General features: G+C 40.7%; 1 protein-coding gene across 6 annotated transcripts in view; it reads right to left on the reverse strand.

Moving 5' to 3' along the window:
• Positions 1-18,220, reverse strand: part of LOC127571124 (transient receptor potential cation channel subfamily V member 6-like) — a 74,898-nt gene that overhangs the window by 24,641 nt on the left and 32,037 nt on the right. For 5 of the 6 annotated variants that reach the window (XR_007956447.1, XM_052017196.1, XM_052017195.1 and 2 more), the window contains 4 exons: positions 16,062-16,202; positions 13,105-13,203; positions 4,225-4,397; positions 328-474 (listed from right to left, as the gene is read on the reverse strand). Coding sequence is in view for 5 of the 6 variants with exons in the window: in XM_052017196.1 (XP_051873156.1) it covers positions 328-474; positions 4,225-4,397; positions 13,105-13,203; positions 16,062-16,202 (560 nt within the window). In the remaining variant the exon portion in view is untranslated. The remainder of the gene's footprint in view (positions 1-327; positions 475-4,224; positions 4,398-13,104; positions 13,204-16,061; positions 16,203-18,220) is intronic. The other variant, XM_052017197.1, reaches the window with a different exon arrangement.

Below are 18,220 nucleotides of genomic sequence, written 5' to 3' on the forward strand. Positions count from 1 at the left end.
TCAAAGTAATCACAGAAATCGTACTTTGTAGAAATTTCACAAAACAGGAGACTATTTAGCCCAATGCATCTACAACAGTTTCAGCACCAAGTTCATAGCCCTGGTGGTCACAGTTCTTCTACTACTATTTCAAAGTGATGAGGGTTAATACCTCTACCCCTCCCTTTGGTAATAAGTTCAAGGCATTTACCACTATTTGAATGAAAACAAATTCACATTTTCCCTCATATTTCCTTATGTGGCTTGGTGTCATATTGATGGTGTTCCGTGAAACAATTGAGGATAACGTGTTATTGCAATCTTAGCACAAGCGTTCCTATCACTCACCTCCTTCTTCTTGCTTGAGCACAGGATGTCAAGGACAGAGAGTTCATCACCCCAGGTATCAATTCCAGTAAGATCATACAAGGTGGAAGATACAGGTCCAAATGCCCAGTAAATCTGCTTTCTCTTCTGCATGAAATGACTAAACATCTGTTAGAAAAGCATACAATAAAATCTATCTTGATTCAAACAATTACCAATTTTAAATTATATTTATAATGTCACATTAAGGAAAGTTACATTACCAGACCTGCTGACCAAATAGGGATGAATGGTCAGGACAGGATGGAGTACAAGCACAACAACAATTTTCAAGATTAACCATCTAAATTGTGTCACACAGTTTAATAAAATTCAAATAAATGGAAATACATTTACTTGCATTGTAGAGACAAACTGTCTAAGAACACAAATTACCAGAACTACAGATGTAAAGACTTTCTAACAAACAAAGCCAGGCATGTCAACTCTCTCAAATATTCATGTGGCGTCCAGCTCACAGTCTCGCCATAACTCAAAGACGTCTGTAACAGAAATCTTTTGCACTTCACTGTTTTTTTCCAGCTGCTGTGTGCACATCACGTGTAGGCATCACTGAATATCAGGGAAACACACCCTGGCTGACAAATAACAAACCAATTGAAACATGGAACTGTCTAGTGATTGGAGGAGTAGCAGGTGAATAATAGCCTGCCCGAGGTTTTGGGTAGGTCTCAGGATGACAGTAGTAGTAACCTAGGCTGGAGAAAGTGCGGCTAGCCCTATTTACCAATGCCACCATCAATTTGCAGAAGCAACTTCACCTGCACATGAAATTCACTTCCTCAATTCCAAATTACAAGGCAACATCAAGAAATCAACCCCAGTAGTATTCAAAAAGAAAGAGTTTTTTTTAAATATATACAAAAAGTTAGCAAAAGGCCTAGTGCCTCGACATTCCTTCCTGGTCATAGGGAGGACATGCTATATAGCAGTGTCTACTCCTACTTGCAGTTCAGAGCCAGAGTGCAAAGTGCTGATGCTGCCCTTTAGTGTTACTAACCCGAAATTAATTTTTTCAGCACATTTCTGGCCCAGATTCCTTGTTTGGTGAATTCTGAAGACCTCTAGCTAGTTTTGGGGAGCCTGTCTGCCTGATCATTATCTAGAGAAAATTGGAATCTGTATCTTGCTTTTACAAAAAGCAAAAGGTCAGTTGAAATTTAAAAGATTTAGATTGTTAGGATTTCCCTTTGGTGGAAACAGATAATAACGCATGGGTAAATGAATGCGCGGTACAAACCAGATCAAATTGGACTGAATCGCAGAATAGACTCAAACAAGGAAACTGGGCCAGAAATGTGCTGAAAAATTAATTCCTGATTAGTAGCACTAAATGGCAGCATCAGCAATTTGCACTCTGGCTCTGAACTGCAAGCAAGAGTAGAACTACTTCATCACCATGTTTACAACTTAAGTAGACTCGAGAGGCTGAATGGCCTACTCATGTTCTTCCACTCTGTTCAAGGAAACTAGATTTGGTCACTATAAAAAGGGCAGAGATTCACTTTAGATGTAGAGTAATTGTGGGTTATATGGAATAAGGTTGCTGTCATTTTCAAATGAGGGAATCTGCTGGTTGTTCATCAAATTGAGTTTTTCATAATAAGCTATTTAATACTGAGCAAACTAAAAATGTTCGCAGGTACAGCTCACAAAATGTAAATAACCATTTACAATATGGACATTTAAGTGTTCCATCCAAATAGATTTTACCCATTCCTTAAATATTAACATTTACATGGCAGTTTCCACTATCTTGTAACAGTATTTTTTGAAAACATTTTTAAGTGTTAAATTGTTACACGAAACAACATTCTGTCAAAAACTAAGACAAAAAATTCTGCAGATGCTGAAATCTGGAGCAGTACAGAAAAAGTGCTGGAGGAATTCAGCATGTCAGGCAGCATCCATGGAGGGAAATAAACAATCGAAGTTTCAGGCCAAGACCCTTCATCAGGACTGGAAAGGAAGAGGGCAGAAGCCAGAATAAGAAGGTGGGGTGAGGGGGAGGAGCACAGGCAGGCAGCTGATAAGTGAGTTCAGGTGATAGGCTAGTCCAGGTGAGAGGGGGAAGGTAGATGGGTGGGTGAGGAGGACGAGATGTAATAAGCTAAGAGGTGATAGGTAGAAGAGGCAAAGGGCTAAAGAAGAAGGTATCCGGTAGGAGTGGGCAGTGGACTATGGAATAAAGGATGAGGGAAGGGAGGAGAGGAGATGGGCAGGTCATCAAGGTGGGAGAAGGGAGCCACGAGAGTAAGGGGAGAAAAAGGAGTGGGGGGGGGAGAAAAAGGAGTGGGGGGGGGAGAAAAAGGAGTGGGGGGGGGAGAAAAAGGAGTGGGGGGGGGAGAAAAAGGGGGGGGGGGGGGAGAAAAAGGGGGGGGGGGGGGGGAGAAAAAGGGGGGGGGGGGGGGGAGAAAAAAGGGGTGGGGGGGGAGAAAAAGGGGTGGGGGGGGAGAAAAAGGGGTGGGGGGGGAGAAAAAGGGGTGGGGGGGGAGAAAAAGGGGTGGGGGGGGAGAAAAAGGGGTGGGGGGGGAGAAAAAGGGGTGGGGGGGAGAAAAAGGGGTGGGGGGGAGAAAAAGGGGTGGGGGGGAGAAAAAGGGGTGGGGGGGGAGAAAAAGGGGTGGGGGGGGAGAAAAAGGGGTGGGGGGGGAGAAAAAGGGGTGGGGGGGGAGAAAAAGGGGTGGGGGGGGGAGAAAAAGGGGTGGGGGGGGAGAAAAAGGGGTGGGGGGGGAGAAAAAGGGGTGGGGGGGAGAAAAAGGGGTGGGGGGGAGAAAAAGGGGTGGGGGGGGAGAAAAAGGGGTGGGGGGGGAGAAAAAGGGGTGGGGGGGGAGAAAAAGGGGTGGGGGGGGAGAAAAAGGGGTGGGGGGGGGAGAAAAAGGAGTGGGGGGGGAGAAAAAGGAGTGGGGGGGGAGAAAAAGGAGTGGGGGGGGAGAAAAAGGAGTGGGGGGGGGAGAAAAAGGAGTGGGGGGGGAGAAAAAGGAGTGGGGGGGGGAGAAAAAGGAGTGGGGGGGGAGAAAAAGGAGTGGGGGGGGAGAAAAGGAGTGGGGGGGGAGAAAAAGGAGTGGGGGGGGAGAAAAAGGAGTGGGGGGGGAGAAAAAGGAGTGGGGGGGAGAAAAAGGAGTGGGGGGGAGAAAAAGGAGTGGGGGGGGGAGAAAAAGGAGTGGGGGGAGGAGAAAAAGGAGTGGGGGGGGAAGAAAAAGGAGTGGGGGGGGAAGAAAAAGGAGTGGGGGGGGGAAGAAAAAGGAGTGGGGGGGGGAAGAAAAAGGAGTGGGGGGGAGAAAAAGGAGTGGGGGGGAGAAAAAGGAGTGGGGGGAGAAAAGGAGTGGGGGGGAGAAAAAGGAGTGGGGGGGAGAAAAAGGAGTGGGGGGGAGAAAAAGGAGTGGGGGGGGAGAAAAAGGAGTGGGGGGGGAGAAAAAGGAGTGGGGGGGGGAGAAAAAGGAGTGGGGGGGAGAAAAAGGAGTGGGGGGGGAGAAAAAGGAGTGGGGGGGGAGAAAAAGGAGTGGGGGGGGAGAAAAAGGAGTGGGGGGGAGAAAAAGGAGTGGGGGGGGAGAAAAAGGAGTGGGGGGGGGAGAAAAAGGAGTGGGGGGGAGAAAAAGGAGTGGGGGGGGAGAAAAAGGAGTGGGGGGGGAGAGAAAAAGGAGTGGGGGGGGAGAGAAAAAGGAGTGGGGGGGGAGAGAAAAAGGAGTGGGGGGGAGAGAAAAAGGAGTGGGGGGGGAGAGAAAAAGGAGTGGGGGGGGAGAAAAAGGAGTAGAGTTACTGCGAGTTAGAGAAATTGATGTTGAGGCCATCAGGTTGGAGACTCCCAAGGTGGAGTCAAAAACTATCACAATTAATTAAAATAGAACTGTGTTAGCTTACTGCTACATCCCCTTCAAATGCTGACAACTTCATGGGAGTCAGCCCATCTTTGTTGGTGATGCTCTCCAAGTATTCAATTTTTTCCTTTGAAATAAGTGATGAAATAAAATTGTACATTCTGCAGGCCATGCTCTTATTCGGATGCAGCACAAGCATGTGGAAAACGGTGTTACCTATAAAACAACAAAAAAGTTTTTTGCATTTAAAACATTTATTGAAATATATCCAAATCCTTTTCTGCCTAAAAGTACATGTTACGTGGAACATATTGCAATGAGTTACATTAGAAGGATTAACTTGACCTTGCAGCAACAAAATAATTGTTTATTTTTCCCTATAATACTGCTCCTCACCTCAGTGTCCTGGGATTTGCAGTCATAATGAAGGCGCAATTGTCAACATTCATTGTCATTGCTCTGTAAAACTGACAGCTACTTCTAACTTCTGCACACGTATAATTAAACACAGAAATTCAGAACTTGCTATCAGTGATACACTCCTTCGCAGCATGCGCTTTAATCTTTGCAACGATAAACAACACAGAATTAACATGATCTGACATGAACATCAGCTACTTACATATTATTCTCATTGCAAAAAAAACATTGAAAGTGTGAAGCCTGATTGATTGAGATTCCATTGAGTTTTTAAAATGGTATTCAGAAAATGACCAGGACAACTTTTTTGATGCTGAAAAAATATTATGTATGCAACTTGTTATTCCCCCAGAATAACATTTGAAAATTTTAGTTTCAAAAATAATACAATATTTTTCAAAAGCTAATGATATTTCAACTGCTATCACAATACCACGAGTATGCCCCAATCTTTAGTCTTCCTATCACAAAATACTTAAGATTTTTTCATAGATGCTTTTTACTGTAAGGTTTGCCACAAGAATTTTTTACATTCGAGTGACTGCCCAACCAGCCTGCTGGCTTTATTATGGCTGGATATCATTGATTTCTTTGAAATGACAACCTACCGTGATTGGTGTCAGAAAAGAAAATTTCCATTAATCTTTGTGGGCATGTTTCTTCGAGGTCAATGATGAATATTATGCCTTCACAGCTGACTACAATCTCCAACTCTTTGTGTTTAACTGGTAAATTATAACTTTCAAAACAGAAATCTTAAACTTACTTTGTTAGTTTGCCATTGATTTTGGTGCAATTAACATTTAGGTGTGGAGAGATACATTTGGGGAATCAGTATAGACTAAGGCTGAAACTTGAGAGGAAAGACTGGAGCGCACAGGGGCACACAGGATTTTGTGAGCAGGCTGTAAAGGCATTTGCTTTGAATAGTAAGTATAATTACTTGATGTAAAATTCCTTGTTTTTTTTTACTGCATGCAAAAAGTGATTGCAATTTTTTAGCATTTTCTTTGCTTTCTGTGGTACTCATTTTGTACCCAGTCTAGGGATTTGTGACTGTATTTAATACTTTCACAAGTGATCTGAAAGATTCATTCCATTCTGGTGAAGGATCACCAAGCTGAAACACTGGGCCAGGTCTCGGTTTCAATTGTTAAAAACCAGCATTCAGCCATATGAAAGTCCTAGACTTCTGCACATGTTCTCAAGCACAGAAGTCTAACTCACTAAGCGACAGATAACAGCATTACAGATGTGGCATTGTGTCAGTGGGATTCTCTGGGAAAAGTACCTCCCAGATTCTGCACCAGATCATATCTCTTCAACTTCAACAGAAATTCTAGCACACCAGATTAGGGGGCAAATTTATTTTCCTAAATTTTGCTTTAATGTTCTTAATTATGTCCAAGTGATTTTGTATGTGTTAATTATTTTTTTCTCTTTGTGAAATCATTTTTATTAAGTTTATTAATTTAAATGTCTCTGAATATCAGGAGATATTAAAGAGAAACATTTAAATAACTTAGAGCTTTCACAGTTGGCAAAGCTCAGCACCAACATTAGCACTTGTAAAGACCTATCAGAAATGTTCTGGGGGCAAGGGCTCTGTACCTGGCTGTTTTCAGCCCTGTTGCTATGCACTCAACATATGACTCAAGGGTGCAATGGCTCAGTGAGATCAATTCTCCACATTCAGCTTGGATAAATGTAGGCATGCAGATATTGTGGCTGGCCATTCCACGCACCAGGTTGAGGCCAGCACTATCTGACTGAATACCTTTTTCTTCCTCCATGGATACAGCCTGACCTGCTGAGTATTAATGTTATTGTTGTTGCTTTTACTTATGAACAACTAATTTGATATTTATTAGTAAAAAAAAATTAATTTTAAGAATTATAGAATTAAAGTTATCCTTGATGGGCTGCATGTCATATTCTATCAAACTCGGCTTATTTTGTGCTTACTTAATACTGAAGTTAAGCCTGATGTACCTTTTAAAAAAAAAATAGGGTCACTGATTTTGTGGAGCAGGTTTTCCTGTCCAGCAACTTGTGTCATTTTTTGTGAGGCAGTTTTTCAATGACATTTAGGTATTGCAAGAGGGTTTAGTGGACAAATATTTTATTACCTTGAAGTAGTTTCTATCCCAGTTTGTCTTCATTGGATATTCATTTTGTTCTGTCCCAAAGGTAATGGTTCACTCCAGAAAGTCCAAGTTTAAAATTCAGGGCAGTTATACTAGGTTAAAAGAACACCATAGCTCAGTGTGGTTTTCTTTTTAGTTTTGAATGTGTCTTTTTTTTCCCCTGACTTGTGACAGTTGCTGTTCAGCTGTGTTCCTGTCGACTTTCATCTTCCCTTAACGTTCCACCAATTGGCACAATGCTGTCCTCTAATATCTTGCACACCAATGTATAAACGAATTAACCAAACTGGACACAAGGTTTCATACGCCAACCAAGGTGCCAAACTTCATCCAATTATGTTGAAGTACCTTCTATTTTTGAGACTAAACTATGTAACTATAAGTAGTCATGCCAATTCACAAGCCCGGATTTACTAATAAGAAAACTCAGAATTCTGATTCAAAATTTCTTGCAAAAAAAAATGGAATTCAATAAAAGATTTGTAAAGATTCGATCCTCATGTTAAATGCAATTCTCTTGATGTGGCTTCGTGAGCTAGGTAAAATCCCTTAACTTTGCTAAGCTGTAAAGCTTTCTGTCTCTGGCAAGAGGGAATGGTAAACAATTGTTCCTCAGTATGCTTTGGACCTCAAAAAACTCAGTTTTGTTGATGTGTGCACAGGATTGTTTTTTTGTGGTTTCTACTATTTGTGGAACACTGGAAGGTTTCAGTAATGTAAAGAAGTGCCACTGTCACACATAATGCAGGACTACTCATGTTGCAACAACAGAATCTTTGATCCACAAAGCTATAGATCTCTGCGATGAGCACTCCTTCTCCTGGCAATTCCTATATCTACTTAAATAAAAGTAATGCGGCATGTCTTTAGATGAAATCCTAAGTGGGTGAAATACACAAAGCATTGGTAAAATCCTGACAGAGCAGCAAAGAAAGTCTCCCAATGTGCATCAAAAGTCTTTTTCAAATGCAGAGTACTCAAATAGTTCTCTATCAACTGAGCACCGCTTTAAATGAAACTCAAAATCCCTTTGACAATTTGTGCTTACCTGTTTAGCCAATCCCAGTTAGAAGTCACTAAATGAATCACTCTCTAATTCTTTTAGTAATGTGCTAAATGCAGGTTAAACCGATGGCAGCTTCACAATCATTAGTACCTGCAAAGTTCTTTCACGTGCACGATATTTACCAAAAATAACCCTATTAGTTCTGCATACAACAAAATGATTGTACTTCATTAAGAAATGGTGATTATAATTCACTGTTATTGTGATTGGAACACCAGGTAAAATCTCACTTGCCATAACAACTGAAATTTGTGGCTTCCTATTGATCCAAACTATTTCAATGCTCACCTGCCTCCCCATCCTGCACCCCTCTCTGCCATCCCCACCACACCTGACCAAATGGGGATAGGCTCTCTTCCCCTTTCCTACCCAGTTTCTGTGCCAGCTCCAATTTCTAATGTTACAAAGTCAGAATTTATGTATTACATTCCAATCAAACACGACTTTAATAGTTACAATGGGATTACACTTCTTAATTAAAATTCCAAGTGGGAAAATGGCTTCCATGAATTACATGGTTCACAATAGGATTCATTCCAGTGTGGGAAAGCTCCCAGCACCTACTCTCCAGTTGTACACTCGGGATCAAAAATAGCAGCTTTGCTTGTTCATATAGTTGAACCACTCTTTCTGTGAGTTTCTTTCTCAATGACTCTCAAATCCATAGTTTTTGACTATTTAGAGCCTATTTTGAGAATGTTATAGATCCGAGGTCAGACAAAAACCACAGGGGGTCAGAGACACATCTCCTTCTCTCCCATCTCTCAGTGCTTACAACTTGCACATTTCACAGAGAATTTTGTTCTTTCAGGACATAATGGGATATTGTACCTTTGGTCAATTTCTGAAATGGTGGTGCGCTGTGTCATTACTTTTCAGCTTCACATACAACCACCTGTATTGCTGTCCAGTCCCATTATGTAGCCAGAGTTAGCTACTATTCTTGCAGGCTTTCTACATTATTAAATATGCATCTTATTTGCATTCATTGAATAAGCAATCCAGCAATCGCTACCTGAAGGTGTTTAATATTGTTCAATAGCAGGTACCCAGTCCTTCAGACTATTATTGTGTCATGAAGTGCAATATGTTTATAGATCATCATTCAAATCCACCAACAATTCATTTTTCAGTCTGTTGTCACATTTAGATATAGAGAAAAGCTGGCTGTATGTGTTGCTTCTATTATTCATTGTCAAATGATGGGTATTGATGAATGGGAATTCATCTTCAATCAATGCTAAACATACAATATAGTAGTGGCTGTGGTTTCTAACCTGCTTCCAAAATCAAATTTCAGTGAAGTCAATGGAACCACTTTTCAGAAGTGGAATAAATCATATTATTGTGATTACTATGTTGTGACTTAATAAAAGCAACTAAGAATGAGTTTCTATGCCAAGATCTTTACAGGCATTAGAGATCTTTGGGGCACTGATTTTATACCTATGATTCATCCGTCAGTTGACTACTACCTACTTTTGATCTTCCAGTTAAGAGACCCAGTTATTGCCACATTGTATACTGTTTATTCATACTCTCCACTCTGCGTGGAATGCACACTTTCTCCCTGTGACAATCAGGATTTCCTCCCGGTTCTCCAGTTTCCTCTAATATCTCAAAGATACCCTGGTTGATAGGCTAATTAGCCAATGTAAGTGGCCTTTAGTGTGTGGTGAGAATCTGGGTATGTTGATGGGAATGTGGGGAAAACAAAATGGAATTAGTGTAAATGGATGTTTGATGGTTGCCATGGACTCGGTGGACCTGTCCGTGCTCTGTGGTTCTATGATTTTAAGAGCATATTGAGTAATACATACAAGCGGGAATCTTGTCTTATTTAAGACAAAGAGAACATCAAGCTCTGAGTTCCAGCCTGGTGATCATCATCACTCATTTCATCTTCCAACCACCCCGGCTGTGTGTCCATTCGTGATTACAGTTCAAGTGCAAAAGATGAAAATCTGCTTCATTGCATTTTGAATGTTGTTTTCATACAAAAATAATTTTCCAATTACCCACTCCAACTGAAATATGATATATTGGTTAGATTGAGAGGCACTGGTGGATTCTGGTTCCGCATCAACTTCCTGGGATGCGGCAGGTTACCCAAGATCTCGTGGATATTTTCACCACATTCTTATTCTTAATTTGGTCATTTGCCAGTTGTAATTTTTTAATTATTATTATTTGGTTCCTTCTATCTTTTTATCATGAATAGTTGAACCAAAATAAAACTGAATTGTCAAAATAAATAAGATCACAATAAAGGAGTGCCCATTACTATTCCTTCAAGTTCCAAGATCCCAACTTACTCTATTAACCTCTTCTCCAGGACATCCTTAATCTAGTTGTCTTGATTTAGTGCAAAGACCATGGTAGGATAAGATTAAATAAGTGTTAAGACAATGAACTTGGGCATACTAAGCTGAAAAGCCAATAATCAGGGGCGGCATGGTAGCGTAGCGGTTAGCGTGACGCTATTACAGCGCCAGCAATCGGGGTTTGATTCCTGTCGCTGTAAGGAGTTTGTACGTTCTCCCGTGTCTGTGTGGGTCTCCTCCCACATTCCAAAGACGTACAGGTAGGTTAATTTGGGTTTAAAATGGGTGGTGCGGACTCATTGGGTCGGAAGGGCCTGTTACCACGCTGTAAATAAAAAAAATTAAAAGGGCTCTGTACCAATCACAATGAACTTTGACATGGACAGCCTGAAGTGGCTGGTTAAGGTAAGCTAGTAAACAAAAATTAGATTTTTGTAATTTATTCATTTGTTTGGAATACAAGCATTGCTGCAAAGCCAGCATTTATTGCCCATTCCTAGTTGCCCCTGAACAGATGGTGGTGGTGACACACTGCAGACCTCCTGGTGAAGGTACTCCCACAGTCCTATTGGATATTGAGTTCCAGGCTTTAGATGCTGTAGTGATGAAGGAATGGTGATATATTTCCAAGTCAGGATAGCACAAGACTTGGAGGAGAACTGGCTAGTGAACATTCTCATATGCCTGGTGCCCTTGTCCTTCTGGGTAGTAGAGACTGCAGGTTTGTGAGGTGCTGTCAGCATAGTTTAAACAAGTATCTGCTGTGCATTAGAATGGCACATTGTGCAATTACAGTGTGCTTGTGGTAGGGAATATGGGTGATTGATGGGATGCCAATCAAGCAGGCTGCTTTTCATGTACATAGTGTCAAGCTTTTTGATGTTATTGTACAGTACTTATCCAGGCAATTATTCCATCATACTTCTGACTGGTGCCATGTAGATAGTAGAAAGTCTTTGGGATGTTAGAAGGGGGTCACTCACCACAGGATATCCAGCCTCAGACCTGCATTTGTAGTCAAGTATTTATGAGGCTGGTCCAGTTGAAATTCTCGTTAATTGTGGCCCTCAGGATATTGATGGTGAGGGGACCGGTGATGCTAATTCACTGAACATCAAGAGTAGATGGTTAGACTTTCTCTTGATGGAAATTGCTTGGCTCAAATGTTACTTACCAGTTATCAGCCATGTCTGAACATTGTTTGGGTCTTGCTGCGTGCAGGCACAGACTGCTGGAGAGTTGTGAATGGATCTGAACATGTGCACTTATCAGCTTCTGACTCTATAATGGGTGGTCATTGATGAAATAGCTGAAGATGAATGGGCCTAAATCAATGCCCTGAGGAACTCCTGGAGTTATGTCCTAGGATTTGAACGATTGACTTTTAACAACCACAGCCATCTGATTTGTTCTGTTATGCCATGCTTAGTCAAACAGCACCCTGATTTTAAGGCAGTCATTGTCACCTCACCTCTGGAATGCAGCTCTTCAGTCCAGCTTCAAGATTTTGGTGGAGGGCTGCAGCTTGGTGGTTCTGGTAAAACTGAAATTGGGCATCAGTGGACAGGCCATTGGTGTGCAAGTGGTGCATGAATGTCAGTGTTGGAACAATACTGGGACTAGGAGGCACAATTAGTTTTGGAGAGCAAGACTTCAATTCTACCACCAGCTGTTCTCAGCCATTTCTTGCTATCATGTGGAATGATCAAAATTGGCTGGAGATGGGCTTTTGTGATGATGGGGATTTTGGGAAGAAGTCAAGCTGTAGAACCTGCTTGATACTTCTGTTTGAACATGCTTGCGCTTGTTTTAGTCAAGCAATTAGCAGTCACATACTGGGCCCCACCATTGCAGAGGAATGGGAATGAAGCCCCCAACTCCTATTAGTCATTTAATGGGTCACCACTAGACATGTCAAGGCTGCAGGGTTTGATCTAATCTGTCAATTGTGGGATTGCTTCACTCTGTTTTATATTGCATTAGTTGTCTGGCACACATGTAGTCCTTTACTAGATTGGTATTTCATTTTTAAATATGCCTGGTGTCACTCTGCCGTGCACCTGTGCAACTCCCTGAATCAGGGTTGATCTCCTGATTTGATTATAATGGTAGAATGTGGGATATGCTGGGCATGAGGTTGAAGATTTTGGTGGAATACACTGAAGCTCTACAGCTTCAAGGATGCCCAATTTCAAATCACCTGATCTGTTCTATTTAACACAATGGAAGAATCACATAATAATGATTGAGGATATTCTTGGCGAAGAAGGATCTCTGTTTCCACAAGGATGGCGCAATCATTACTCCTACCAGGGCTCTCATGGATTGATGTATCTGTAGCAGGTAGATTGGTGAAGATGAGGTCTAGCGAGTTTTTCCCCTCACGTTGGATTGCTCACGATGTACCGGAAACACAGTCTATCACATCCTTTGGGACTCTACTAGTTCAGTTGGTTGTAGTGCTACCAAGACATGCATGGTGAGGGGTACTGAATTCCACCACAGAGGGCTTTCAGTGCTTCTTCCAAGAGTTGTTCCACATAGAGGAGCTTTAATTCATCAGCTGCGGGAGTCAGTCAATGGTAACAGTTTCCTTCCATGTGTTTGACCTGGTTCCATGAGCTTTTATGGGGTCTGAAGTCAATGCTGAACTCATGAGGTCTACTCCCTCTCACCCATATTCGTATCTGGTGGGTCTGGTGTGCTGGTGAGTCAAGACGTCCCATTTTAAGTCTGTTTTGTTATTAGAAAACATTCAATTCAGCATTTATTCTTGAGAGAGTAGGGCTGATTATTACTTTGAACTGAAATTGTAAAGTCTACTTACATTAATTGAGTGACTGTTATATCAGTAATCTGTATCACTGTGTTTAGGATGCTGCAATATGCAGAACTAATGAATGCCACAAAATAGGAAGACAACCTAAACACGAGTTAAATTAAATGACATATAATATAGATCCTACCTTGTTTATCTTGTGCATTTAAAGGTGCTCCATGTGCCACAATCATTTTAACTATCTGCTCATTTCCAATGCAGGCTGCAAATGAAAGAACATATTCTCCTAACATACAAAAGGAAAGAAAAAATAGTCACCACAGGTTTTTTTTTTAAAGAAAGTAGCAGCAATTTTAAATGTTCCCGTTTTCCAGATAAAGTAGTTCACAAGTTCTCCACAGTTGCATTTTCTTCACGGCAGCTCACTGCAGAATGGGAATGTATTCTTCATCAAAATTGAGCACAGAACACATGCTATTCACTGCAATCTGCTAATCTGGCACAAGATGGGGTTATAACAATGGAAAATCTAATCTAAAAGAAGAGTTATGGATGTGCTATTCCAGTTGCTAGTCTGTTGCAACCGGTGCTGTGGAACCCACCCTGTACTTGCTCTGCAACGTACACACAGCATGGTGTGATCTGTTCTGAAACCAGGCGAATAACCCGTTTGCTGTGTGTTCAAATAAACTGATTTTGTTTGTACTACAAATGTGGTCTGCACTCCTTCCAAACTTGCAAGGACTGGTGGAAGGAAAGTATTATGAGCAAAAACAATATGCAATGAAAGCCTGCTGCATCTCAGGAGATATCTCTGCTTGAGATTGCTGCTCATTCAAGTGTGAAAACAAATTGAAAATGAAGTAAAAAGGTGGTTGAAATTAAAGGAACTCTTTGCAGATGGAGAGCAAGAGTATTTTGCAATTTCTGCAGAGTTAGAAGAAACTTTCCATCACTAATGCAAGGTACTCATTGCATTGAATGCTATTTTAATAGGGTGGATATCCCAGATGCAAGCATTATTACTGCCACTAGTTGTAACCTGACATCTGAATTGTAATATAATAGTCATTAAGATGCTGATTTTTGTATTTGACTCAGCTTGATTTTTGGGAAAAAGATCCACAAGCATCCCACATCATAGATTCCCAAGAGACAAGGAAACACATTCTAGCAACAACAGTATCAGCCACTGCAGAGCTACTCCCACCATGGTTTCAATTTTAAAAAACTAAATTAACAAATCTGGAGGAATAAACATAATGAATAACAGAAGGCAACCAAGTATTTATTTTTGAAACTGTTGAAATGCTTTGAGAGAGGGGTTGGAAACAGAGAGAATTCCAAGTCCATGTCGGCAACAACAATGCAGGTAGGAAAGGGGTTGAGGTTGTACAGAAAACTATAGGACCAAGTGAGGACATTAAAGATCAGGTCTTCTAATTTTGGGACCTCTTAATTATTCCCAGTGTTGCATGCTGGTGAATATAGGAGCAGTAAAACAAGAAAGGTTAACACGTTGTTTGGATAGTGGGCTCAGGAGTGATAAACTGGTCCTTGTGGCATTAAACCCTGTCTGTTCATGACCAAGAAACAACATTTTTTCTGAAAATGCAATTTCCACATATCCACGGTCAGAAGGCTGTAATGGTTAATGCCAAGCAGCTGGGAAGCTCCCAGTGCCCCTTCGTTCTAAGGCAGCATATTGTGAGAGAGATTTTTTAAACCCCATGTAAGACTGAGGGATGGCACTTGTGAATTCTGAATTCATCACTTCTGACTCTAATGTCAACTTCTGGAAGTGCTGCCAAGTATACATACACACAATGAGATACATGTTAGATAACATCCAGCAATGGAGATCCACATTAAATAATATCCAACAATGGAGCAGATGGTCAGATGTGCCTATATCAACAGCACATCTCCAACTTCCACATTTGATTTCATTAATATGGAAGGCTTTTAGGCATCAGTTTGTATGATTCATACCTTTAATAACCTTCAAAAGGAAACTGGATAAATATTGAAGAAAATAAAAAGACATACAAATTAAATGTCAAGCTCTTCAAAGATGTAGTACTGCTATGATGGACCAAATGGAATTTCTTGATGTTCATCACAATACAGTTCAATAATCCTTCAGCTCTAAGATTAAAGTCTAGCACTCCTGAGGGTTATGTTGAAACATGTGACTTGTTGGCAATGCTGCATGCCTACTCTGTAGACTAAATGAATAACATGTTTTCTTGTGTTTAAATAAACTGCATTTGTTTGCATAAAATACAGCTACCTCCCTGATTAAATCCAGTTGGAGGAGACTGTTGAGAATAAGAAAACATAACCTGTTGCAGAGATGTGCAGATGACCAAATAAAAGCTCCTTTACAAATCTATACTAAAACTAAAGAGATCATCAAGAAGGTGAGGTAATTTAGGTTTATCCACCTTTTACTGCACATAACATAATCCTGGAATATCACTAGCTAAAATAGCCAATATAATAAAGGTTATAATTTAAATTAATAAGGAGTAAATTAAAGTCTGGTATTGACAAAGATGGTTGTACCCCAAAGTTTAAAACAATAAGGTAGGTCAGTTGAAATAAAAATCTTTGGCCATTCAAATCTGCTCTGATGATAAATTGAGAAAGTTACAGGCGACCCCCATGTTTTGACTGTTTGGGTAATGGAAATTCACCCTTACAGAATTCACAAATCACGACCCAAAAATGTGAGATACAGAATAGAATTTGCTCTCATGGAACTTATGCAGACAAAAGTAAATAAATGATTTTGTTTTCAACTTGCGTTTCTTAAGCATGCGCAGATGACATGGCTTTGTGTTACAGAAAACTGCAATATGGATCATTTTCTAGGAATGCAATCTCCGCCCACCCCACCATAAAGCAGGGGTCACCTGTAATAAGAATATTTCAATGTTCCTTCAAGACATCTGAGTGTGGAATACTGTAAAAGATGTGAAAAGGAATCGGTAACTCTTAGAGATATCACCCAATATCAATTTTCATTGTAATCATATTCATACTGCCAATAGCAGCAATTAAGAACTACAAAAATATTAAAATAACAAAACCATCCAAAACACTTTAATTGTAAATATAATTTTAAAAGTCTTACCATACCATAATAACATCGACAGTCTTTTCCTGGTGTGAAAAATGTCCCCACAGCACGAGAATGCTTTATATCTGCATTTAGTGCCAGCAGCTCCTTAATGAGGTCCACATTCTGATTGACGACTGCAATGTGCAATGCAGTTTCACCTGAAGACATATCAGCTATTCAATTACAGTAAATTAAAGTTTATCAAGTAATAAGCAGAGTATATTCTTCAACTTACTTCATCTGTGACCTTCACTTCTTGAATTAATCATACAAAAATAAACAAAAATAATGTGAATGCTTTTCTAAAGAAAGCTTTAAATATTTCAATATGTCATTACTGAGTAGGACCAACAATTCACTGTAATGAAAACTTTGAATTCTTAAGATTTTTGTCAAAAAGATATCAATGCAGAGAAAGGGAATTAATTGATTAGTCTAAAATTTCAAAGTGAATTTCATTACTCAGCACATTCATTCTCCAGATATCAAGAAAAAGGCAAAAAGACTTGGATTAACTATCATGCACTTACACACAAACAGCATCGCAAGAAAATCAATGTTAAATATCTCAAGGGAATTCAAAGATAGCTCTTCTCAGAAGCACCTCACAGACAACCCGATGACTCCCAACAACAGGAGTTGCAAAGTTGTTCAGTGTCAAGACAGGAAATTCATGAACTATTTAATGCAAATGGAAACCCCACCATATCTCAAAAGGGAGAAGAAATAGCTCTACAGGCACTTGCTGGCCAAATGAAAACCCATCGTATAAAGAATAAATGTGAGTGTAAAGAGGTCTGGATGTCCAGCTACTTGCTGATAACCATGACGTACACAGGTTCTTCAACACCAAAGCCAATGTCCAAACACCCAAGATCCCACCCCACAGAGCCAAAAAAGAAATGAACCTTGATGAGATGCAGTCAGTGTCTGCTGGTAGAAACACTTCAAAGAGCTTCTCACTAGCGACCTTGTACTCTATTCGATCGTCCTTGACACCATCCCACTGCAAACTATCCAGTCCAGCCTTGGCACTACCCATTACTGACAAGGTCAAAATTATTACATCCCAACTAATAAAAAAAGGTTTTGTGAGCAGATAGTATTCCTACTGAAGTTCTAAAAGTTGGAGAGAGGAATTTGTGTCAAATTCACAACTCCATCTCTCATGTCTGGGAAGAGGAGGATAAGGAAAGGGACTTTACAAACTGCATAATCGTAACCACTTTCAGGAAAAGAGACAAATCTAACTGCATTAGCTTCATAGGGTCTCTCTGCTGGGAAAGTCACCACCACAGTTCTTCTCAACTGCCTCCCTCCAGTGGCCTACGAGCTACTCCCTGCATCACTGGGCAGAATGGACTTGATTTTCACCACACAACTTCGAGAATTACAGCTTGCTGCATCAATTGATGCACACTATCTTTCTCAACTTCTTGAATGACTGTGGAACATTCTTTCAAATGTGGTTGCTTCCAGAAATTTATCACCATCTTATAATTGTCTTAGGCAAGCTATGTCCTTAACCAATGAGTCGCAATAAACCCAATCTCTGTGTAGATTGGTGCCATCAAGGCTGAAGCATTGCCACAACACTCGTTTCAATCTCAAAAGTCCACAATAATACTCCAGAAAACATGGACCGTGTCCCATATCTCAGAAGCCACTTCTCAACAAATGCAGGCATCAATGAAATTTCCTGTCAATCATCAGAGAAGAGTGTTTGAAAATCCTCAAACCTACCACAAAGATCATGGCCCACTGGGAGGCAGTGATCTCTGCCCTTTTTGTATTCTTCTGAAACATGGACTACCTACAGGCAGAGCCTCAAAGTATCGGAAAGGTACCACCAAGCAAAATTCACTATCAGGATAAGTAAACCAACAACAGTGTCTTCTCCCAGACCCACATCCCCAGCACCAAGGCCCAAATTCCAAACAGTCAGTTCTGATGCCCAACACCAGACTCCCAAAGTAATCACTCTATACTGCTTTCTGTCACAGCAAGAGATTACCAAGTGGATAGAGGAAAAAAATTCAAGATTCAAGCCTTCTTGGAAAAAGTGCAACTCTATCATCAACTAGTGGGATCCCTAGCCCCTGACCATTCAAAGTAGAGGCAAGGCATTCAGGGCAATATTAAGAATCTCAAAGAATGGTGTCAAGCTCAATCCCAA

This window comes from Pristis pectinata, chromosome 6, assembly GCF_009764475.1.
Source record: "Pristis pectinata isolate sPriPec2 chromosome 6, sPriPec2.1.pri, whole genome shotgun sequence".
NCBI classification, from domain to species: Eukaryota; Metazoa; Chordata; class Chondrichthyes; order Rhinopristiformes; family Pristidae; genus Pristis; species Pristis pectinata.